The 24,663-nt window shown below is 55.3% G+C and overlaps 1 protein-coding gene across 9 annotated transcripts in view; it reads right to left on the reverse strand.

The window, feature by feature from the left end:
* The window catches only part of COL18A1 (collagen type XVIII alpha 1 chain), a 36,560-nt gene that overhangs the window by 6,142 nt on the left and 5,755 nt on the right, over positions 1–24,663 (reverse strand). For 3 of the 9 annotated variants that reach the window (XM_083865539.1, XM_083865537.1, XM_083865538.1), the window contains exons 1-20: positions 11,739–12,879; positions 6,989–7,533; positions 4,327–4,407; positions 4,175–4,234; positions 3,869–4,007; positions 3,673–3,776; positions 3,559–3,585; positions 3,292–3,462; positions 3,177–3,203; positions 3,024–3,086; positions 2,848–2,934; positions 2,655–2,708; positions 2,426–2,575; positions 2,243–2,305; positions 2,018–2,062; positions 957–1,097; positions 813–875; positions 674–700; positions 536–580; positions 352–414 (exon numbers count right to left, since the gene is read on the reverse strand). In XM_083865539.1, the coding sequence (XP_083721665.1) occupies positions 352–414; positions 536–580; positions 674–700; positions 813–875; positions 957–1,097; positions 2,018–2,062; positions 2,243–2,305; positions 2,426–2,575; positions 2,655–2,708; positions 2,848–2,934; positions 3,024–3,086; positions 3,177–3,203; positions 3,292–3,462; positions 3,559–3,585; positions 3,673–3,776; positions 3,869–4,007; positions 4,175–4,234; positions 4,327–4,407; positions 6,989–7,533; positions 11,739–12,627 (2,844 nt within the window). In that variant the 5' untranslated portion in view covers positions 12,628–12,879. Of the gene's footprint in view, positions 1–351; positions 415–535; positions 581–673; positions 701–812; positions 876–956; positions 1,098–2,017; positions 2,063–2,242; positions 2,306–2,425; positions 2,576–2,654; positions 2,709–2,847; positions 2,935–3,023; positions 3,087–3,176; positions 3,204–3,291; positions 3,463–3,558; positions 3,586–3,672; positions 3,777–3,868; positions 4,008–4,174; positions 4,235–4,326; positions 4,408–6,988; positions 7,534–11,048; positions 11,606–11,738; positions 12,880–24,663 lie in introns of those variants that run through there. The other 6 variants (XM_083865543.1, XM_083865544.1, XM_083865545.1 and 3 more) reach the window with 4 other exon arrangements.

Below are 24,663 nucleotides of genomic sequence, written 5' to 3' on the forward strand. Positions count from 1 at the left end.
TGGAAAGAGGAGCAGGAAGGAGTCAGCACTACATGGAGACAGACTGGCTCACAAGTCCAGACCCCCTCCCACCTCGTCTCAAAAAAACCCTTCAGGCAACCCCACCTCTGCCTCCAGCTCCAGGCAACAAGCCAGGCTGCAATGATTTTGGGTGGAGGTGGTGGTCAGTGGGGCAGCAAGATGGCAGGGACAGGATCCTAAAGAGTGTGGGCACCACTGGCGTGCAGTGAGCCGGGCCCCACAGCAGGGAGGGGGAGTTTTGGCTGCTAGGGGATGGAGCTGCTGCAATCAAGGGTACCCTGCCTGGAGTGGGGAGGGAGTCTTCTGGAGCTAGGGGGCTGAGGCTCCTACCTGTGGTCCAGGAAAGCCCTCCAGGCCAGGGCGGCCAGCCACACCAGGCACGCCAGCATCTCCCTGCAATGGGAGTGGGAAAGGGCAGGATGCAGCCTCAGGTAGGGGAGCACAGGGGTCCTGCCCACTGCCCTGCACACCCAGCTGCTGGCAAAAAGCCATCATAATCTCCCAGGGCTCATACCTTTGGTCCCGGCAAGCCAGGCTGTCCGGGGCTGCCGATCTCTCCCTGCAAGGAAAGAGGTGTCAGAGGCATCCCTACAGGCTGCTGGCAGGCATCCTACGTGGATGGAGCCAGAAGCATGTTGGAAGAGTTCCTCACCTTCAACCCCGGCAGTCCTGGCACACCCTGCAAGCAACAAGGGGACCATGAGCACTGGGTGATGGCAGGGGACACGATGGCAGGGAATACCCCAGGGAGCCCAGGATGTAGAGGAGGGAAAGGACAGGAACAGCCCTACCTGTGGTCCTTCAGGTCCAGGTGATCCAGGGGTGAATGACAGCCCTGAGCCCTCCATGTCACCCTAAATGCAGGGAGAAGAGGCTGAGCTGTGTCTGTCCCTGGCTCCAGCTCATCCCACCCCATCAGTGCAGTGACCACTCACAAATCCAGCCTCATAGCCTGGCCCCGGTGGTCCTGGGGGGCCGGGGGGCCCTGGCTGCCCTTGGGGTCCAATGGGCCCGGGAAGGCCAGCTAAGCCCATTTCTCCTGGGGGTCCTGCTGGTCCCATTTCTCCTTTGCTGCCCTGCAAAGGGGACAAGAAGGGAACAGACGGAAGGTGGCAGTGGCCGCTGCCTGGAGCCTGCAAGCAGGAAGCAGAGCATCCCCTCCCAAATCCCCTCTGGGACAGGACATGAATGCTCATCCTGATGCTCCCGTGTCTAGGGACTTTGTGGGAAGGGGCATTGCCCAGCTCGGGCACCCTTGATCCCACCAGCTCCCCATGTAATGTCCACAGTGGCCACCAGAGGCTCGTCTAAAATCATGAATGGGAATGTTTTTGCACGTGGGGCTGGCCGCAGCAGAGCTCAGTGGCATAAAGGAATGCTTGCAGGCATTCCTGGGATTGCAATGGGTCTGGAAGCAACAGGATTGGACCTCACACCCGATGCCACCCCATCTGCCCTCTGGGTGCTGCAGAAGTGCTGACAGTCAGAATTAAGGTTAAGAAACTTTAAGTTTTGAGGTTTTTGTCCCCAGCTCAGGCTGCAGTGGATGGTCAAACCAAAGGGCAGCATCCCAGCTCTAAGGGGCTCCCAGCAAGCCTTTATTTCCACCCTTGGGGATGCAGGGTGGAAAGAAGCTGGAGCAAACAGACAGGAGAGAATGATACACAGAAGATAAGATGGGGTATTTTCCAGTGGAGTGTGGGCACCCCTCAAGCAAGCTCTCCTTTGTGTCTTGAAACATATCTCCTTGGCTTTCCTGCCCACATCCTGATGTGGCAGCGCCTGGAGCAAAGCCAAGGCAGGGTGGTAGGAGCCCAGTAAGCATCCTTTGTGGGGTCAACAGTTCCATGCACCTTTGAGCTGTGGCACTGATCTGGGAGGAACACAAAGAGCAGCAACCCCCTCTCCATTCCTGTGCAAGATGGCTCCCCCAGGCAAAATCCCTGCCTCCAGTCTGCACTGGAGAATCCAAAAAACCCCACCCCAGGCACAGTACCTTGGGTCCCGGTAGGCCAGGGAGGCCGAGGTCACCCACATCACCCTAGGAAGGAGGAGGAGGAGGGAGAAGAGGGTGTGAAGAAGCTGCCCAGCTCCAGGAAGGAGCAGAATGGTGCTCCCCAGCCCAGGAACTGGGGCCTCTCAGAGATGTGCCAAGGGAGCCAGCTGCCCTGTGGGACAGCTGTGACATGTTCCTGGTGCACATGGGACAGGGGACGCTCACCTGCTCTCCTTTGGGCCCTGGTTGCCCAGCCTCTCCACCTCTTCCTGGAGGACCCTGAGGACCCTGTAAGATCCCAGGAGTTAGTTCCAGCAGCAGAAAGCCCCGCAGGGCTAGTGAGCACTGGGCCCCCCACCACCACAGGGTGGCCCTGGGATGAGTCCCTTGTCCACCCTGTAGACCTACCACTGGCCCTGGGGGCCCAGGGATCCCATCCCTGCCTGGCAGCCCCGGTGGTCCTGGCAGGTCCGTGCGGTTCATCCCAAACCGTCCTGGCTCCCCTGGTAAACCAGGCACGCCAGGTGGCCCTGGGGGACCAGGTGGTCCTCGTGGACCCTAGAAGAGATGTGGGGGGCCATGGCTGAGGGTGTCCCTCCACTCCCATCTGGCAGGACAGGCACTCATCCCCACTCACCCTCAGGTTCTCCAGGTCACCACCAAAGCCAGAGCCCTCCATGTCGATGAAGGTCTAGGGGAGAAGCATGAGGGGCATGTCAGGGCACCTGGTGGCACTGGGGCTTGCCCAGGGGCTGGTGGCAGCACTCTGCACCTCTGTGGCTTGATGGACCCCCCATCCCTCAAATCCCTGTGTCCCAGGGGGCACCCACCAGCTTGTCATTCTTGGAGGAGGGTCCCGGCAGTCCCGGAGGGCCAGGTGGTCCAGGGGGTCCCCTCAGCCCCAGGCCTGGGTCACCCTGGCACAAAGGAGAGAGCATGGTTTAGGGGATCAGCCAAGCTGGGGGTGAGAGGAAGGGGGGCTCTGCCCCCCAACACCAGCACTCACCTTCTCCCCCTTCAGGCCTGGCTCCCCTGGCATCCCAGGGAACCCCGGGGGCCCCATTTCACCCTACAAAGGGGAGCAGTGGGGGCTCAGCAGGTGGCAAGACAAGAGGGTGGCTGTCCCCCATCACCCTGCCACTCCCTCCACCCCACTTACGGGTTTGCCATCCTCGCCAGGATCTCCCTAGGGATGACAGAGAGGGGACAGGTCAGTGTGCAGGTGGGTAGGTTGGGGGGACAGACAACACCTTCTGGGGGGAAAATTGACTCACAGGCTCACCATCCCTGCCAGGGAATCCATCCTTCCCCGGTGGCCCTGGGGGGCCAGTGACCTGCTGCACCACTGAGCCATCAGCGGGCCGAGAGAGGGTCCCAGGGGGTCCAGGGTCACCTGGTTCTCCTTTTTGGCCCTTAGAGCCAGGGTAGCCAAATCCAGCACTGCCCTGGGGAGGGGAGGGAGATGGGGATGGGTGGCAGGTCCCTGAGGTGGCAGACCAGGCAGGGCATGGCTCTGTGCTAGCTCCCCCAGTGATGCTCACCTTGATGCCCTGGTCTCCTTTCTCCCCCTGAGGATCAGAAACAGAGAGGAGTGTTTATCAAACACAGATATGTCGCTGGCACCCTCAAGCCTCCAGGGACCAACTCTCACTCACCTTTTGACCCTTGATACTGCCTGGCCCTACGATGCCACCAGTCCCTGAGTCTCCTTTCAAGCCACGTTCCCCCTTCTCCCCCTTTTCACCTTTCCGGCTGGTGCCTGTGGAAAAAGACCCAGTCGTGACTGGGGACGGCCACACCACCATGTTCCCAATTGTGCACCTTGGGGAAGGGGAAAGCTGCTGGAATTACCTCCCGTGGAGACCCGCAGCGTCTCCTCTGCCCTGGTCCTCTCAGCTTGCTGCGGGGACCCCCCACCACTCCTGGGACCACTGCCCCCTGCCACGGGGGGGGAGGTCACAGGGACAGCATCCACCAGCCCTGGGACACCCTGTGCCAACAACGAGAGACCATTCACCTCCCAGTGCCTTCCCGTAAGGGACAGGTGCTGGGACACCATCAAGCCTCCCATGACCTCAGCCATGCAGGGCACTCAGCCCTTCTCATCAGAATTTTGGTGTCTCACCCTGAGTGCAACACCTGCAGCCAGCAACTCACCTCAGCCTTGCCCGAGGGCTGCTGTCCACCTTCCATACCACTGCCAAAATCCCCAGAGACCTGCGTTTGCCCATGGAGAAGGGGTGAGGGCTAAGTCGGGAGCACGGTGGGAGTGGCCCTGAGCCTGCCCCAGCCGTGCTGCCAGTGCTCACCTCCACGTCATCCTCCTCCTCCTCGCACTGGTGCTCAGCTGCCCGTGGGTCCCCTCGGAGCTTCAAATCTGCAATCACTCCCTGGAAGGAGACCATGAACAGATTGGGGGACACAGACAAGCCACCCTGCTGTGACATGATCTGTCATGCCACTCGGCCACCACGTCCTTGAGTGGGAGGAAAAGCATGGATAAGACCTGCTCTCAGCACTGCAAGCAGCTGGAAGAGGTCACTACCCAATTGGGAGCATTTGCTTGTGAGAGGAATTGAATTTTTAAATTATATATAAATGATATGTATATATAATTTAGTTTATATAACTTAATCTACTTATAACTCATTCATATTATGTCACAGTCAGCCTGGCTGAACTGTGACTACCTCATATCCTTGTTTTCCTAAGCCCATTGCATTTCCTTGCCCAGACGTGGTGCACTGTGCTTTCAGGCCAGCCCAAATATTATTTTAGGTGTCTTGCCCACAGAAGAGACACCAAGGGGGAGTTATCTCCTCTCTCTGAGCTTGCTTCCCAGTGTAGTCCCCTGCTCCTCCCCACTGGGATCAGATGGATGGGCAGCAGCCCAGCTTGGCAGACTCCCGACAGCATCCCTGTGTCCTACCCAGCAGCGAAAACCCAGGCTGGGCTCTGGGATGTGGTGGGTGACTCCACTTGCAGTGGGATCTGTGGGGTTCAGACTGATACCCACACTCCTTCTCCTGCTGAGGCTGGGATGCTGCGGGGGTTTGCCTGGAGGCAGCATCCTTAGGAAGGGATTTGTGGTGGTTTCTTGTATAAACAAGCAGCTGGGATGCACACAGTGCTTGCAAAACACAAATAAATAGTAAGGAAGTGCAGCTTATCCCAGGAAATACAACACGTGGGCTGCAGAACCTGCCAGCTGTCCTTGTGTGGGGCAGGGCAGTCAGCTGTGGCCAGGGAACCCTTGGGAAAGGAAAACCAAGGAGCACAGCCAAAAGATCCCTGTGAAAGCTCTCCTGGGTGTCTGGCCACTACCTCTGCTCAGCCCATGTGGTGCCAACTCTGGCACATGGCTTGCCAAGCCACGCTGGTGGTGCTGGTCAGAGGCTGCAAGGTTGAAACCTGGGGTTTTCCAGAGGCATGGGAAACAAGCCAGTTCCAAGCCCTGAAGTGAGGCAGTCCCACTGAGGGATGGTGATAGGGGCCCTTTGCAGCCTCTTCGATCTGATAAAGGAGCAGCAGCACCACAGATCTTACAGTGCATAGAATCATGGAATCGTTAAGGCTGGAAAAGCCCTCTAGGACCATTGAGTCCAACCATTAACACAGTGCTGCCAGGTCCCCTACTAAACCATGACCCCAGGTGCCACACCCAGCTGCAAATGAACCCTGCTGCCAGACCCTAGCTGAGATCCCATTTGCCCCCTTGAGAGCTGCTGTCCCAGGGACTTCTGCGTCACCCACAGGCTTTGTCCCTCCAGGTTTCTTGCCACAGCCGCAAAGGCAACTCTGGAAGGAGCAGAGGTGCCAGGACATCCCTCCAGCTGCCTCCCAATGAGTTCATCCTGAGGCTTGACCGAGGGCCAGGCTTTAATCCGCTTGATGCCCGTTAGTTCCAGATAACGCGAGGCAGGGCTGGACAGTGATGGAAACACCATGAGGCAGTCAGATGCTGCTCCCTTCTCACCCAGTCAAGGCCTCCTTCCCTCCATGGCCAGCTGTTCCCCATGGGAAAACCGGGGGTGGGCAGTGGTATTGGGGGTTGGCAAGCCTGGGAGCATCACCTGCTAAAAGGGTCTGCTCTGCTCCAAGCTGTTGTCGTGCCTTCCATATGGTGCCAAACTCCTGCAGCTGGGGAGAGGAGCTACTCCACAGCCATGACCTGGCCCTCCCATAACGTTCAAGAGCGAAGAAATTGCTCTTCAGGAGCAAAGAGCTGCTCTTCAAGGGACCATCCCAAATCCCAGTGCAAACCAGTTTGTAGCAGCCCATCGATGATTAACCCCTTCCTGGGGGAGCTTTCCCTGCCCAAAGCCATTCCAGGGGGAACGTGGGAGTACAGTCAGGATGATGTTTAAGCTCAGAAATGTGCTTTGCAGAGCTCCACAGGGAAAACATCGTTCCCTTCAGCAGAGCCTCTGTTGCTGGGCAAATCCTGCTCAGCCCAGGATAAACCTGAACATTCCTCTTCTCAAGTCCTGCAGGGAATTTCCATGTCAGCTGGGAATTTTCCCCACACCCCTTATCTGGAACACGAGTCCTGCTCAAAGCACGGGCTGAGCTATCACATCCTTCCTCACTCCCCAGAGTTTTCCTGGAGATACTGCCCAACATCAGCCAACAAAGATATGCTCCAGCCTAAGCATTTTTTCCATGTAAGAGAGACATTTTCCCAGCCAAACCAGCTTCTCCACCAAAGGAGCTGGGTATTTTTAGGAATAGGGAGATCTGAAGAGGCTACACATATTTGCTGGGAAAGGGCAATGGTGGGAGCTGCATGGCAGCCCAGCTTGAGAGCTTTGCCTTGGTGAGCCCCAAGACAATAAATCAGTGGCATGTCAAGCCACCTTCTACTCCATCACAGGTGTCCCCTTCCCCAGGGACACATATGGAGCTGGCTTCTTCTGGGCATGGGTGCCCAGGCTTTTGGGAGACACTCCTTGGGGTGACTCGAGCTCTTACCTGGTATTTATCTGGGTCAGCCCCTCCAGCCTGAGCAACAAAGAGCCCAGAGCCCTCTTCCAGCTCCATCTCATCGGGGGAGCGCTCAAAGTGGACACGCTCATGCTCCTCACAGTCCAGGTAGAGGACAACTTCCTCCTCCTCCACACTGATGGCGAAGCGCGTCCACTGGTTGAGCAGGGTGGGCACAGTGAAGGTGGCAGCTGGGTAGGAGCTGGGTGAGCCCGGCTCCGTGTAGTAGAAGATGATCTGCTGCTGGCCTGCCCGCAGCTCCGAGAGCTTGACACCCACGTAGATGATGCTCTGCGAGGAGTCTGTGACAGCAAAGAGCACACCAGCCCGAGGCGTGGTGGGCTGGATGTGGAACAGCAGCGAGAAGTCCCGGTAGAAAGGGCTCGGCAGGTGATACCGGGCCACCTGGCCTGTGTTGGCGTTGGGACCGAAGACGTAGCCAGGGTTGTTGTCGGGGCCATAAATTCTGTGGATCTCCTCCGTCGGCGGGTCCCCAATCAGCTCCAGCAGGCTGACCTCGGCACTCAGGCTCTCTGCAAAAGGAAGGGGATGGTCTCAACCAGCCAGGCAAGGATGGTCACTCAGCAAAGACACCCCTGCCTGTGCCTCCCAAATGCACTGTTCTTCACTGGCTACCTTCACTCACCCACCCCAAGATTTGTGTGTTGGCCAAGGCAGTGAGCTTGAACCACTCCCACCACATCATTCGGATGTGTCTCCCAGTATACCCCATATTCCCAGCTGCTGGCCCTCCAACCATAGCTGGGACATCACAGAATCATGGCATGACTTGGCTGGGAAGGGACTTTAAAGACCACATCATTCTAATCCTCCTGCCATAAGCAAGGACACATTCCACTAGATCAAGTTGCTCAGATTCCCTGAGATGGGATAAACCAAAAGGGTCTTGCCCCTGGTAGGGAGATGCTGCTGGAGCACCAGGATGCTGAGCCACCATGGAGCCCCAGGGAAGTGTTGCATCCATACTCATTCTGGGATCACAGTGACCCCTCGCATCATCCCGGGACAAAATCCTATGGTCACCCCAGCTGGGAATCAGAGCCATCCCCTTGCAACACCCTGGGAATGCAGCTCAAGACAGCTCAGCTTCCCAGATGCTCTCAATTTGGAGGTCGACTCAATTCCCAACTCCTGTTGAGAATTAGGGAATTGAACATCTGGTCAGGGCGAACCAGCGCTGTGTCCGCCAGCTCCCGTTGTTCTGGCAGCCAGCACATCCTCATCGCCCACACACCGGGCGCTGGATTCCTCCTCTCCTATGTCAACCGCTCAGGGCCGGTGCCAGCTCCAAAGAAGAGGCTTTTTAACCTCTCCTTTCCTGGGAGGGAGGAAATCCAACCACCCTGGTTCCAAAACTGCTGGGGGATCTGCACCGGGAATGGATGCTCAGTGCTGAGTTTTGGCCCCATCCTGAGCCAGGAGCAGGAGGTAACACAATTCAGTGTCCCCAGTTCCATCCCTGATTTTCATGTAGAGCAATGGGGAGTGGGGGGAATCAGAGGTGCATCCTGAGGTATCCTAGGCTGAACCCAGGAGGATCAGCCAGGAACCTCCACCCAGCTCTGGAGCCAGGCATTGTCCTCCAGAGCTCTTTAAAAAAAAAAAAAAAAAAAAAAAAGAAAAGAAAAGAAAAGAAAAGAAAAGAAAAGAAAAGAAAAGAAAAGAAAAGAAAAGAAAAGAAAAGAAAAGAAAAGAAAAGAAAAGAAAAGAAAAGAAAAGAAAAGAAAAGAAAAGAAAAGAAAAGAAAAGAAAAGAAAAGAAAAGAAAAAGAAGGAATCAGCCCAGCCTTGCCCAGCCTAAAAGGAAAACATGTCTCTTGGGATGGTGATGAAAACCTGGGTGCCTCTTCCAAAGCCTGGGGGACATGGAACATTCCCAGGCTGCCCTGCTGCCAAGCCCCAATGCCAGTTCCAGCCCCATGACAGGAACCCAGCAGTGTGGACATCAGAACTGGCACCAACTAAAGGTGGGGGCAAATTTTTGCTCTGCCAGAGCCAGACACACTTATCCTCTGTAACTCTGGCTCTGAAACTGCTCCATGTCCACCCTGCTCCCCAAGCCCTCAGTCCCTCCCAACCCTGACACCCCAAAACTGAGCACTTGGCTGGGAGAAAATCTCCTTCCCAGTCTGCCACCAGTTCTAGCCCCTTCATCTGCCATGTACTGGGATCAGGCTTCTCCATTGAGCATCCCCAATCTGCTTAGAGGAGAACCTCTGGATCCTAGAGTCCAGCAGCCTTTCACTCCCAGATGTGCACAGTCCTACACCAAAACTGATGGGGTGAGTGAGTAGGGCTCCCCCAGACTCTCAGCCTGTCACCCACCCGTGCTCAGTACCTCACAATGCCAGGATGCAGAGATTGCATTTATCTGGGGTTAGAGGAAGCCAAATCCACAGCAGCTTTAAGGAAAAAGGAAACCAGAGCTTCCTCTGGGGGGTCCACAGGGGTATAAGAGGCAGTGCTGCAATTCCTGCAGACAAGTCATTGTGTTCCCCCCCAGGGCTCAAGATGATGGGAACATGCTGAAAGAGGCTTTTGTTAGCAAGGCAATTTGCAACCATTCTCCCCTTGGAGCTGCAGCCGGTTCTGAGAGTCTCCCTCCTCCTCAAACATGCCACTTGCCCCCGAGTCCGGGGTGGGAGCTGGGTGCTAGCACTTCCCAAAGCAAATGGACTTTTCCTGCGTGACAGAGGCTGGATGGAGACTGGAGAGCAGAGGGGTAAGGGGAGAGCCCTTCAAATGTCTGCTCCCCTACAAAAGCCAAGTGCCCCTTCTCATCCCCAGAGCTTTCAGGCCACGCCTGCTTTTTCCAAAGGGCATCCAGAGCTCAAATATTGCAGCCCATCATCCCTGTGGCAAACTGGCAGCACCCACCACAGAACATGGAGGGCTGCGGTGGGTTTGGTGCTGGCACGGGATGGCTGTGGGGATGTCTCTGGGTGCAGTGATTCTGCCATTGGCAATGTCCCCAGGATGCTCCAAGCCACCTTCCCACTCTGCCATGACCTTCCTACCTGGCCTGAGCCCAGCCTGCCACCATGGGAATCAGGAGACCCCAGCACACAGCAGCACATCAGGTCACTCCACGGGGTGCACCACAGCCCCCACATTCCTCACTCATTCCCGACACTGCCATCCAAGTGCAGTCCCAGCTGGGAATGCACCTCCTCTGCAAGCATCCCTATGATCCCAGTGCATCCCCCCACAAACAGAGCCTCTTTGACACCAAGGGGACACTGTGTGCGACCCTGGTTTGCCAGCCCCCAGTCTCAGCATTCCTCCTTGGTATCTCCCGGCCATCCCTCGAGGGCACAGGGGTCGGCAAGGGAACACAGCTTCATTCAGAGGCTTTAGCAGGCAGCAGTGGGGATGGGGGGAGCTCCAGCTTTCATCCCAACTGCATTTCTCCAAGCATGAATCACTCCCCACCCCCCCTACTCCCCACTCCCGTCTCTCACCCCCTTGCCATGTCTGGGTCCCTGGAAGGTCACAGGCAAGAAATGATGAAGCTGGGGGTGAAGTAACCTCTCCCACTTTTCCAAGCAGCAGGGATCAAACATTAGCCGGCATCAGGTGAATCATTAACTCCAAAGGGCTGCTCTGGGAGAGGAGAGCTCGAGAGCGGCTGAAGGTCACCTTGAAACCTACTCACCACCACGGTGCTGTGGCTGGGTGGTCATGGGGTCTGGGTCCTTGCCCTGTTCCCGTGGGGAGCTGCCAACTCTCTAAGTGCTCTGATCCCAGCCAGGAGGGACACCCCAAAGCCCCATGGCACCTGCCTCTGAACGCCAGCACGATGCACTGAGGGAGCATCCCCTGTGCTGGCCACAGTGATTCACTGAGAGCAATGCTTGGCCTTGTGGAGAGAGCCAAAACCTGCTGTTTCTGTTTGGAAAAGCCAAGGCTGGATGGAAAGCAATTTTGGATTCGGCAGCATCCCATGAGCACAAGGCAGAAGCATCACCCAGCATCTGGGGGAGTCTGGGCAGGGGAGACAGCACAGGGATGTCGCCCAGCCACATTACCTGCAGAAGCATTAATAAAGACACAAGAAACCCCGTCATCCTCCTCAGGGAGAGCATCGCAAGGCAGAGGCAGGCGCCCGCCAGCCAAGTGAGTCCAACACAGGTCTCTGACGGCCTCGCAGAAGCCCTGGCACGGCGGAGGGGTTACACGGACCGAGGGGCTACAGCCGGGGAGCAGCAGCAAGCAGAGGAACCACTCCAGGTAGCGATGGCACCGCGACTCAAGCAGCCCCTCCCACTCATGCAAAGCTGCCCGAATTTCCTCCTCGCTCCTGTGCTGGAGGTAATTTGGCAATCGGACATGGCTGGTGCCCAGCACACTGCAGAAGGGCAGGTGGGTTGGGATGGGCTGGCAACGGCCGGCCACTGGCATCAGTCTCGGAAAGAAGGATGCGATCCCCACGCTGCCACTCCCATGGAGCTGCATGGTAGCGGTTAGTAAATTGAACTCCAGAGGGACGAAGTTATCTGCAGCAGCAGGATCCACACCTTTATCCACCCTCTGGTCAGGCCAAGGGGGGCTCTGACTCCCATTCCTGCTGGCCAGAGCCAGCCCCAGTTGGCTGCTGCCATGCCATAGGTTCGGTGATGCTCTGTGGAGGTGATGGGGAGGTGGTGCCGAGGGGTTCCGAAATGGTACCACCTGCTCAGGGGTATTGTCACCTGGTGAGAAAGGAAAATGGTCACTACCTGGCTGGGGACCCGCTGGTCTCTGCAAGGACACCTGTGTCTCCATTACTGTAGGAGTTTCTGTCCCCAGGAGCTCTGAGTTCTCAGTGGTCACTGTCCTCAGGAACTGTGTGTCCTTGGTGCTCCTCATCGCCAGGAGCTGCAGATTCTCAGTGGTCTCCATGCCTGGGAGCTGTGGGTCCTCGGTGGTCCCTCTCCCCAGGAGCTGTGGGTCCTCGGTGGTCCCTGTCCTCAGGAGCTGTGGGTCTTCTGTGGTCCATGTCCTCAAGAGCTGTGGGTCCTTCGTGTGCTCCATCACCAGGAGCTGCAGGTCTGTGGTGCTCATCATCCCTAGAAGCTGTGGGTCATCAGTGGTGCCCAACCCCAGCAGCTGCAGGTCCTCAGTATTCCCTGACCCCAGGAGCTGGGGATCCTCGGTGTTCCCTGACCCGAGGAGCTGCAGTTCCTTGTGGGTCTTTGTCCCCAAGAGCTGGGGGTCCTTGGTGGAGCTGCTGGCCACCTGCTGTCCTGGGGCAGGTGACATGCTGTGGGGAGGTGCAATGCTTGGCCATGCCGTGCTCTCCAGCAGCCCTGTGGCATTCCTGTCCCACTGTTCTGTGGTTTTGGCTGTGGTTCCCTCACCCACAGGTGCTGCTGTAGCAGGATCTGGCTCCTGCCGCCGTGGGGTGGTGACATTTCCCGCCACCTCGCCGCCCCACGTCCCTGGGGACAGTCTGGGAGCCGGAGCTGCCTCTGAGGTTGGTGGGTCTGATGCCAGGATTCCCTTGCCGAGTGCTGCTGGGCTTCCTGTGGTCTTCGTGCTGTCCCAAACCCAGTCCAGGAGCTGTGCTTCAGAGCAGAAGAAGCAGCAAGCCAGGAAGAGGAGAAACCCCAACCAAGGTGGGGCCATTGGAAACGGAAAATGAGCTCCGTTGCTCCCGAGAGCAGAGCGGAGAGACTGGAGGAAGGGAAGGAGGGAAGAGGCAGGAGTTCTGCCCCGACCAGACTCTTGGAGCACTCACAACTCTCTCTCCTCCCAAGCTCCGGCACTCGACCCTTCAAACCGAAGCAAAGCAGGAGGAGGAGTGGCCGCGCTGCCGGCCCTGCCAAGTCCTCCTCTCCCCAGCGCCAGCCTCCCGCTGCCGGCACGGCCCCTCGGGACCCCGACGCCTGCCTAAGGACCCACCTGAGCCCCCCAAAACCTCCGGAAGCCAAGCCAGCCTTCAGACGCACCCTACTGCCTGTCCCAGCAGCTGCTGCCAGATGCTTAACTCCTTCCTGTCCAGAAAGTCCTAAATCCTCTCTCCCTGCTCGGTGGCTCTGGTTAAATCACCAGCATTCAGAGCTGTACATGGTAGGGTTGTCTGTGGACATGGTCCTCATGGATGCCCAGCTTTGGTGGGACACCCCACTTCAGGCCTCAGGAAAAGGTTATAATCTCAAAGCAAAACTGAATGAGGAGGGAAACCAATCCCAGAAAACATTTCCGATATTTCCACCGGCTGGAAACACAACAATTCCCCAAAGCCTAATGTTTAAAGCTGCTTTTCCAGCTCGGTTACAGGGCCAGGACTCCCCAGGTGCTGTTGCAGGATGGCCGGGGGGCACTGCAGCTTTCTTGCTTCCCCCAAGCATCACACGCCAGCATTGCCTCTAAGCCAGGTCTGAGCACTCACAAGTTTCCCAATCACAAGTTTTTCTGGAGCCCAGGATGAAAATCTCCCCTGGGCAAGGCTGGCACTCTCCCACACCCCCAAAATTTCAATTGTTCTTTGCCTTGGCTTAAAAATGTTACCCTCAAATCCACTTATCCAGCTCTGGTGACGGTGCCCCTCATTCCTAGGGATGGCCAAGCAGAGATGGAGCATTTCCAGGGCCTGCACTACCATGGTGACACCATGCAAGTCACCTCCATGGCTGAAGAAGTGTCCCTGAGACAGGGTTTTGATGGGGAGGTGACAATTTTGGCTCCCCTTGGCTGTGTGGCCAGGAAAGTCACAGTGTGCCATAACATGGTCCTACAGAGTGGAGATCTCCACATGCCGGAGCTGGTGCTCCAGTTTGAAAATATTCAGGAAAATCACCAAGACAAATGCTCAGATGTCCATTTTATGCAACATTATGCACCATTTATGCAACATTTCCCACACTACTTTTGAAGTGAAACAGGCAAGTTTTCGCCTGAAAATGGGAGCTGGCTGCTACTGCCAGCAGCTCTCCCCATGACCAATGCTGTTAGGGGTGCCTGCTGTGAAACAGCCCCCACCAATCCACATGGGACACGGGTTTGTCCAGATGGCAGAGCTTCCATATGGCCCCTCCCAGAGCTCCCGTACTCCCATTAGGCTGGGGAAGGAGCCAAGTGTTTGCCAACCTTCTCTGGCATGTTCTGACAGGCTTGGCTGCCTGAGGGCCAGGGTACAGTGGCAGAGTTTGGTGCAGGACTCCTTGGCACATCTGAGAGGGATAGGAGTGACTGCTGCTTCCATTCCCACCAGTGGGATGGAAAACCTTGGTGTTCCCGCAGCCTCTCTCCCCTCAGAGCTGAGCAGCTCCCAGGGTGGGGATCATCACATGCCCCCATGAGCTGCCTGGTCTTTGCCAGGAGGATTTGAGCAGCAGCACCCTGCTGGGGTATCCCAAGCATGTACAGACAGGATGCCCAGCCAGAGAAATTCCCGCTTCTCCCTTCTGCTGGGATTAGGCAGCTCATGACAGCGGAGTGGAGCAGCAGTCCGTGGGACATCCTCATTAAGTCAATGATCTTTATTTCACTGCACACATCCTTGCTGGCAGCTCCCTGGGAAGGAGCCAGGGCTGGTGCATCCCCCCAAAAAAGGATTTCCAAATTAGGTACCCTGAGGGTCGGCTGGTGGCACAGGCGGCACTAGAGCATCTTGGCCCAGTGCAACAAGCTCCGCCACTGACCAAGCAGCCAGGCAGGGACTGGGAAGGCACCAGCTGGTGAAATATTTTAGAGAAGTATTCCCCCAGAGGGAAGCCATTGCAGCTGGCTTGCTGGCAGAGTAGGAAAATTGCCTTGTTTTAGCCTCCTCCAGCCTAAAGGCTCCCAAAAACCACTTTGCGCACTCCGTGAGATGCTGCTGCCAGCTTGCCATAACACTGGACTTCTTGAAAAGCAAATCTGGACCCTCACCCTGGTCCCAGTTCCCAACCAAAGAGGCTGGCTGCATCTTCCCAAAACTGTCTGGCATCTGGTGCTGCAGCATGGTTCCTCAGGAAAAGGGGGATTGGGCTGCCCTAAGAAGGCACTGAGGGCTCAGTCCTGGACCAGAAGAATAGAGAGGGGGTGAAAAGGGGGAAAAAAGGGAAAAGAGAGGAAAAACTAGAGGTGGGGGAAGAGAGTGGAGATGGGAAGAAAAGAGATTGGAGGAAGAGGGTGGGGAGAAGAGAAGGGGAAAATGAGAGAGGAGGGAAAGGAGAAAAGAGAAAAAAAAGAGATTAAGGAAGTCAAGGAAAGAGCGGGAAATGGAGGAAAGTATGGGGGGGAAGTGCAAGAAGTGGAAAATGAGAGTAGGAAAGGAGAGAGGAGAGAGAAACAAGGGGAGAAAGGACAAAAGAGAGGAAAGAAGGAGGGGGGGAAGAACAAAGAAAAGAACAGAAAAAAGAGAAGAGGGGGAAGAGAATAAGAAAAATTGGGGGGGACAAGGCAAGAGAGGGAAGGGAAGGGAAAGAGAAAGGGAAAATGAGACAGAAGAAAAAGACAAAAAGAGAGGAAAAAGGGAGGAGAAGAAAGGAAACTGAAAAGAGAAAATGGGGGTAAAAAGAGGGGGGGAGAAAAAGGGGGGGAAAGAGGGAAAACTAGATAAAAAGTAGGAAAAAAGAGTCTTTGTCATTCAGACCTGCAGCCTTCCATCCGCGGTCAAAACACACTCATGTTTCTCTCCGGGGTTGCTCTCCCTGCAGCATTTTGGGAGAGGACAGGGAGCCTGCCCCAGTCCAGCTCAGCCATTCCTCCTGCACAGCCCAAGGTTTCCCCAGCAGGACCTGGGCAGATGAACGGACAGGCAGAAGGACTGACAGACGGACAGCAGAGGGAGCCTCAGGCGGACACTTCCTCAGGAGACCCCTACTTTGTTGGACCCAGCCCTGAGATCACAGAGCTCCGGGCAGGGACTGGGAGGGAGCACGGGTGGGCACAGCTCTCCTGGGGGAAGGGAAGGGAAGGGAAGGGAAGGGAAGGGAAGGGAAGGGAAGGGAAGGGAAGGGAAGGGAAGGGAAGGGAAGGGAAGGGAAGGGAAGGGAAGGGAAGGGAAGGGAAGGGAAGGGAAGGGAAGGGAAGGGAAGGGAAGGGAAGGGAAGGGAAGGGAAGGGAAGGGAAGGGAAGGGAAGGGAAGGGAAGGGAAGGGAAGGGAAGGGAAGGGAAGGGAAGGGAAGGGAAGGGAAGGGAAGGGAAGGGAAGGGAAGGGAAGGGAAGGGAAGGGAAGGGAAGGGAAGGGAAGGGAAGGGAAGGGAAGGGAAGGGAAGGGAAGGGAAGGGAAGGGAAGGGAAGGGAAGGGAAGGGAAGGGAAGGGAAGGGAAGGGAAGGGAAGGGAAGGGAAGGGAAGGGAAGGGAAGGGAAGGGAAGGGAAGGGAGCTCTGACATCAGCACAGCCAGAAAGCCAGAGAGCCAGAGGCAGAAGCACTCTCAGACCAAGCAGAAAAGATCAGGGACTTTCAGCAGCAGATGGTATCTATAAATCCTATTGACATTTGGGATTCTAATCCCCATCTAAAAGCCCCAAACAGCAGTTGAAACGCTCTCCTGGAGACACACGCCGAGGATGTTGGAGGATGTTGCCACATCCTGACCCGCTGATCTCCCCTGCCGAGACAGTCCCTGGAGAGAGGCAGGGGCACTCAGCCCATGGGCGGGCACACAGCCAGGGAGATGGGGAGGCGGGAGACAAGGATACACAGGAGCCGAGCTGGTGGGAGTGACAGCAGCCAGCACAGCCCCAAAAATTACACAGGTGCCGCTCTGCCAGGCTCTGCCTCCGGGACAGTATTTCCCCTCTGTCTCTGGCTGTGCAACACCACAGAGCCCCCCAAGACCGCAGCGTTCCTAAACATTTACTCATGGAGAGCCAGGAACATTCTCCCGGCAAATTCCTCGATAAGATAAACCGTGAAAATGTCATGACTGCCTGGGGGAGCCATCAAATAGCCCCTGGAGGGAAAGAAGGGCAGCCTACCCAAACCCCTGTCATTACCTGCGTTCTGCTCCTGAACTGAGCAGGGCATAGCCAAGAGGTGCTGGTGTCCCACTCTGCCCCATTCACACGGACAAGGGGACAAGGCAGCAGAGAACTGGGGCTGAAGTGATTTTGGCCACCTCATGAGGTTTCCTGGGAAGAATGGATGGTGGAGAGAGACCATCAATATCTGGGCACAGCTGAACCCAAGGGAGGTGTATAAAACACAAGGTGAGCTTGGGGTGAGCTGTAGCCCCCCAGTCCCTCCTCATCCTGCCTCCACTGGAGCCATGTCTCTGCTTCCAATCACTCACCTCCCCTCGGGGCCAACTGACAGCCTGGAGATAAGGCAGGGAAGGAAAGGTGAGGGAAGGAATGCGACCCCCTGGATCATCTTCCTCCACGTTAATAAATCACCTTGCAGACTAATTGCTCCCTGGACAGGGTAAGACTCCCCTCCTCACCCCCCACCAAGGTTCTGGCTCAGCGGGGAGCCCCAAATTTCAATCGAGTTCCTGGCATTCCTGTCTCAGCATGAAGCTGAGGGGCTCCCGGCAGCACTTATGACCACCCTCGGGGACAGACAGTTGGTGGAGGGGGCTTGGTTGCTGTCTCCCTGAGGAACAGGGAGAAAGTGCATTCCCATTCCTAGGCACTTCTTTCCCTGGGGATTCAGGGCAATCAATGCACCTAGCACTACAGCTAGCATTGTGGACAGATGCTGTGTAGCAGGATGAGGGGAGATGAGAGGTGAGATGAAGGGTTTATAATCAGACTCGATGCCATCCCATCCAGAAAATCAGAGGAGGACAAGGCACCCATGTGGAGTACATGTCCCCAGAGCTCAAACAAAAGTCTCCAAGCCAACGATGTCCCTCAACCATGGCAGGATTTTAACCCTGGATTAAACCCAGGATTTAATGTGATGGAGCAACAAAGTACTGTTGGCAGGGAACCCAGCACCAACTTTGAAGCCTACACAACAAAAACTGGAAGTTGCCCACTCCCAACTGTTTTCTGGGACTTCAGAAACAAAGAAAATACCAACACAGCTTAAAAATCCCAATTCACTAAACAAAATACAGAAGAGCTACCAAGTTCTGTCATACCTGAAGCTACAACAGAGCATCACAGCCTCCATCCTGTGGAACAGCATCCATCCTGCACCCACCCCAGCCAGGGATGCTAGGGGCCAGCTGGTCTGTGCTGCTGCAGGAGGCAACTGCCACAGTTCATGGATGCTTTACAGAGCCTCACCATGGATTTTCAGGGAGGAAAACCAGCCAGCAGGTCATTAACCTCACCTTCAGTGCAGCGTGCAGCAAACAGAATCCAAGCTCGCACACTTGCTGTGGGGCCAAGTGGCGAGGAACACTATTTTCTCAGGGAATGGACAGGAAAAAGGGGATCCGGGAGAGGAGTTTGTTTTGGGATTTCAGCTGCAATCTCCAGCTTGTCCAACCAGCCTGGTTCTTGTCAGTGCTGCCCTCCTGCAGTGCAGGGAACTTTGTTTGGCTTGGAAGCCCCTAGCTGTGCTCGTAATAAGACTCCGTGTCTGCTCCATGGTCCTTCCACTTCTTTGCACTCCTCAGACAATAGTTCGCCTGTGCTGCTGACTTTGGCAGCATTTCCAAAGTTTTGGCTCCTTCCAAAGTTTCCTCTGCACCAGGCAGCCGACCTTGGCCATCGTGCTTTGCTGTCACATCCCACTGCATCCCATCCCGGGCTGTCTGCGGGGCACCGTGCTCCACACCGGACTTTGTGGGCCCCTGAATTGGGGACATGATGAGGAGAGGTGCCCGGCAGGCCCTTTAGGGGTGGATGCTGGGGTCATGAACAGCCTGGATGAGAGGCCACTCGAACAGGGAAAGTGTCACCCAGGCCTTGAACCCACCCAGCTGCGCACATCCCAATGCCACAGTGAGAAATCAATCAATTGAATGCCTTGAGATCAAGTTGAGCGATGGCAACTTGACATCAGCCAAGGCTGAAATCCCCCTCTTCCTGCCATGTCTCCACAAGTATTTAAGCATGAAAATTTAGATCTTTTGAGGAAGTCCAAACAGCCTTGGAGATGGAGAGTAAAGGGGCCAAACAGGTGGGTGATCCATGCAAGTTCTGGGGAAAGCCAGAAGGTGCTGGATGAGGCCAGAACCTCATCATCCCTTTCAGACCAATAACCAGAGCCAGTATTTGATCAATTATTCCCTTTTTCTAAAAAAAAGGTTTTAAAGCAAAATATGACATCAATAAACAGCTTTAATGCACTGAAGTTCACCACCTATAACAGTACAGGTGAAGAACAAGGAGGTGTGCAAATTGTGTTCCTGCTTGCATGAAGATGGAGATTCCAGATCAGGTTTGCCCCCCGCCCCCTCCCGAGCACAGGGATGATGCCACAGCCGGGCACCATCCCGGGCTTCAGCATCCCAAAGCAAAGTTGCCCAGCCCACGGGCACAATGCCATGGGCCAAGGACATCCCTGCAGCACAGCACCACCGAGATGGGTACCCACACGCTGTTTCCTTGGGATGATAAGGGGTTAAAAAAAAAACCCCAAACCACACAAAAAAGCTCAGCAGGAATGCATGAAGGGGAGGATTAGAGAGAATAGGGCCATTTCTCAGCAAAGACTATGGCAACGTAAATAGAAAAGTAACATTACGCTCAAGACAGGGGCCCTTTCCCTTTGCTCCTGCCCTACAATGCCACTATTGTTTTGCTGACAACTGGTAATTATCCCAAGCTGCACACACTGGTATTCCCACCCCTTAACCGGGAGGGATTTTGCAGCCGCCCGACCCTCTGACACCAGCAAAAATTCACATACCAGAGGGTTCAAAGGCGGGGCGGGCTGGGAAGGCTGGGCAGCCTTGTGGGGACGTCATTCACAGGGTCCCGGAGGGCTAGGGCTGGGAAGGGACCTCTGGAGATGGACAAATTCAAGCTCTGCTGAAGTAGGTTCACCTACAGCTGGTTGTGCAAAACCATGCCCAGGAGGGGTTTGAGCATTGTCAAAGAAGGAGATCTCAGAGCCCCTTCCAGAGCCTAAAGGGGCTTCAGGAGAGCTGGAGAGGGACTGGGGACAAGGGATGGAGGGAATGGCTTCCCAGTGCCAGAGGGCAGGGTTAGGTGGGATATTGGGAAGGAATTGTTCCCTGTGAGGGTGGGGAGGCCCTGGCACAGGGTGCCCAGAGAAGCTGTGGCTGCCCCTGGATCCCTGGAAATGCCCAAGACGAGTCTGGATGGGGCTTGGAGCCACCTGGGATAGTGGAAGGTGTCCCTGCATAGCAGGGGATGGCACTGGATGAGCTTTCAGGTCCCTTACAAACCAAACCTGAGATTCTGGGTTTTAGGATGGTTTTGTTCCTGATGGCCACACTTTTGTTTAGAGGTTCCCCAAAAATCAGGGGGTCTTTTCCCCCATCACCATCCCAAATGAAAACATGTTCACCTCCCAAACATCCAAGTCTAAGCAGTGAATACCTTTTGGAAACAAAACCAACCAACCAACCAAACACACAAAACAAACAAACAAGCAAAAAACCAAAACAAACAATCCACCAAAAAAACCAAACCAAAACAACCCAACACAAAAAAACAAATCAAACCAAAGAAAAAAAACCCAACCCACAAAAAAATAACCCCCAAAAAATAATCTTATGGAAGCAGAGTTTCCCTTTCCTGATTAAAAGTTTTGGGGAGCCGAGACCCCCAGGGTGAGACTCTGCAGTCTGCTGCTGTCCTACTGCAAGAGGATGGAGATGAGTCAAATCCATAATTTTTCATTTATGGGATGGAGGAGTCAGAGTCCCAACATTCCCTGCCTAACAGGAGTTCATCCTGGTGCCAGCCCCAGCTCAGATAAAATGATAAAAAAAACCTCTGGAAACTGCCTCAAGATGAATTAAAACATTCCCATGGTCAAAAGATAGATTTATTTTTTTCCCTGCTTTTGCAGGCTGGTGCAGGAGCCAGAAAGCCCAGAAAAAGTGCAAAAAGAGCCATTTTTTTCCTTGCCACAGGCTGCAAGCAGCACAGCCAAGGTCAGAACAAGACAGAGGACACACACAGTCTCCAAAGGACCCACCTATGAGCACCAGCTCCTCTGGCATCTACTTATATATTGCTATTTTATTTTCTTCTGCATTTCAATTACATGATCACAGAAATTTCTTCCTAATGGGAATGCTGGAAACCAGTTTTTCCTGCAGCAAAGCCAATTCCACAAATGCTAGCAGTGCCCTGTAAAGTTAAAAAAAAAAAAATCCCCATAAATCAGCAGAGCAACATCTTACTTTCCTCGAAGCAGCGTCACTTGTCACATGCTGGGCTGGGATTTTATTTATTGTTGTTTTAAGCACCCAGGAGAAAAGAAAACGCTTCTAAAACCCCACTTAACCTACTCCAGCTGCAGGGGAAAAAAAAAAAATCACACGTAGGCAGGAGCTATGTTCCAGGACTCCAGGCAAGTTGCAGCCCGTCTCCAGAGCACCCAGCTGGGATTTGAGGGAATGAACTCCCCCTTCTCCCAAGCCTGCAGCCTCACCAGCTCCTCATTAAAGCGTGTGGCCACTTGCAGGGCCGGAGCACTGAGGCTCCAGCAGCTTGGAGACAGCCCTGCCGTGCGACCAGCACCCTGCTTTGGAGGATGCTGGAGCCTGCAGCAGCTCCTGAGGCTGCACTGGAAGCCAGCTCCTGGCTCCTCTCCATGGCAGCAGCAAGGATTAATCCCAGACTTTGCTCTTCAAACCCCCTTTGGCTCCTTTGCACCCCGCACTTGGGGACAAAAGAGCTCAGTGGGATGAGGAGAATAGCAAAGCTTGCATGGCTTGTGAGAGAAATTCTGGCTGGCGACTGCACAAGAAGGCAGGAGAATGCCTGGAAAGAGGCTGCTGGGAAAGCCGAGGAAAGGCTGAAAAAGATTGAAATGGGACAGTGTTATCGGGCAGCTGTGCCATGAATGTGGGGGGCTCCAGATGCATGGCATCCACTAGGAATCACCCGTCAGATGTTTGGGTGCTGAGCTCTTGGCACCAGCTGCACACGGGCAGGGAGGCTCCACCAGTAACACCTGGAGGCAAACTGGGGCCATCGGGTGATTCAGCAGCAGCAGCGAGATAAAAAGATTAAACAGCTGAATGAAGGAAATGGGAAATATTTTTGCTCCCAACCCAAGCAGATGCATTTTTACTGGTCATGCTACCACCGAGGCTGACCCCAAGGCCAGAGGGATGTCAGGGGTTAACAGCCACCCCTGCACAGCTGGAAGAGAGGGAGGGATGTCCTGGGAGAGCCAGGTGCTGGGATACACGGGATGTAGTGGGAGACCAGGGCACTGGGAGGCAAGGGATGTTCTGGGAGGGAGATCAGAGCACTGGGATCAGGGGATGCACTGGGAGACCCATTTCCACTGTGAGAGTCAGATTTACAGTGACACAGGCTGTCCCACGGTGCTGGTGTGGAGCATCCCACTCCATTGTGGTCTCTAAACCAGGCCTAGTATCCTTCTTGGGGCAGAAGTGCTTCACCAGTGGCTCACCCACCTCTGGGGTGGATCAAACATCCACAAGCCCATTCTACCAGCACTGTCCTCAATTCCCCCACCACTGGACTGATGTTTGGCACCAGGAGCCGCTGGCAGAGCCGGGGGCAGGCGCAGGGAGCAGGTCCGGAGCCCAGCTCACCTCTGGGGCTGCCCGGCCATGCGGAGCGACACATCCGGAGCAGCGGCCTGGGATGGAGCAGGATCCGGGCGTCCGCCCCGCACCGCGGGTTAATCCCGTTGCTAGGACACCCACGGGCGAAGAAATACAACACTTGTCGGATTAGAGTCCAGACGGGCTGACCTTTCCCTCTGCTGCCGAGGTGGAACCAGCCGAAAATCAGGCCTCGTTGGCTAAAAGGAGGGATTTTGTCGCTGTTTGGGTGTTTGGTTTTGTTTCAGATGGGAGCCAAGGAGGGAGGGACATCGCTGCCGCTGAGTCATTTCACTACCTGCCGCCGAGAGAGATGTGCAGGAGACGGCCCGGGGCTTGCAACCTACTGCCAAGCCCGGGCTTTGCCCAGCAATTCGGCTCACAAAAGAGCCTTTCATGAGAGGGGACGATGTCAACTCCGCAATTAGCAGGGAAAAAAAAAAAAAAGAGCCGAAGGAAGATTATTACCTCCAGCGGCTGCCTCTGGGGGCCCCTCTCCAGTGGCTTCCTTAACTCTTTCGGCTGAGCCCAAGGAGAAGGTGGGAAAGAGCCGTCAGTGTCAGCATCAGCCAGAAGCTGGCTGGAGACGGGCTGCAGCCCGGCCTTGAAGGATGCCATGAGGATTCCCACCCACCCTGGCACCCAGAGAGAGCCAGGCCCACCACCCCATTGCATCCTAGCTGGGAGGGAACTGTCTAATATCTCCATCCAGCCCAGCACTGGGAGAATCCTGGTGGGATTAGACTGATCAAGAGCCCACTGGGTACCACACATGAGCATGGGAGATGCCAGGATGCCTACACACCCTCCACCATCATGGCCTGACATCACCATCTCCCCACCAAAAAAATGTGCCCAGAGCAGTTGCAAAAGTAACAACTTGTTAATCCTGAAGTCTGAGCTACCTGGGATAGTGGAAGGTGTCCCTGCCCGTGGCAAGGGTGGAATGAGATGGGCTTTGAGATCCCTTCCAAGCCAAACCATTCAAAGAATCTACAGTAAAAGCCAAAAATCACAGGTGCGCCGCTGCCACACACCTCCCTCCATTCACAGTGCCAGGGGCTGGGACCTTCTCTCACTCCCTGATGCCCGAGGGGACTTAGTGCCACCTGGAATCATTGGAGGTTTCGACTCCATCCACTCCGACCCATCAGTGCCCCCCTGAGCCCCAGCTCTCAGCAGGGCAGGGCACTTCTCCAGTTTTGGAACCCAGCTGGGGAGACGCCAGCATCACTGATAGGGTCACACGAGGTGTCCAGTCCAGGGGCTCCATGTCAACCACACGTCCTGGGTCCCCAGAATAAAGGTCCTGGCCCCTCTAGAAAGCATTTTGGGACTCCATGGGAAGACTAAGCCGTACAGATGCCTTCCCACCTCACCACAAGTGAGCACCACAAGCTTATCTGGAGGTTATCAAAAAGTTGCTTTTTATCCAAAAGTCAACAATCTCCAACTCAATTAAATTACAGACTAACGAGGACGGTGGAAAAGAATAAATTGGTTTGATTACCATGTTTCCCAACGGGAAGGCAGGTGGCTAACTTAAGAATTATAAGCTCAGAGATAGCATCAAGGACCATTGGGCTGTTGGAGATTTATGCCAGTGGCGACAGCAGGAAGAGCATGGGTATGGTGATGCTGGGTTCCAGGTGCCCCAGCTACTATTCCCACCTGGGCTGTTTGAGCAGCCTCCTACAAACTGAGGACAGGGTCAGAGGAACAGCCAGATCTTGCAGTCCCCAGGGGAGGAGGAAACCAGCAGACTGAGCTTAGGAATAAAATAAAACTTCAGTAAAATCCACTAATGACCAATTTCCATCTTAGAAAAGGACTGGGAGACGATGCCAACAAAAAGCAATAAAAATTCCATAAAATCAACCTTTTTAAGACATGGGATGTTCCGGACCAGATGTTTCTTGCTGAGGAAGCCTCAGTGCTGGGGCCACTGCCAGTCAGAGCCATGAGCACAGCAAGCCTCTGGAGCCTCAACCCTGGAGGAGTCCCCAGCCTGGGGGGTGTCAGCGTCCTGCTCCATCCCAGCACTCCTTAGGA

Source organism: Zosterops lateralis (assembly GCF_965231275.1).
Source record: "Zosterops lateralis genome assembly, chromosome: 7".
NCBI classification, from domain to species: domain Eukaryota; kingdom Metazoa; phylum Chordata; class Aves; order Passeriformes; family Zosteropidae; genus Zosterops; species Zosterops lateralis.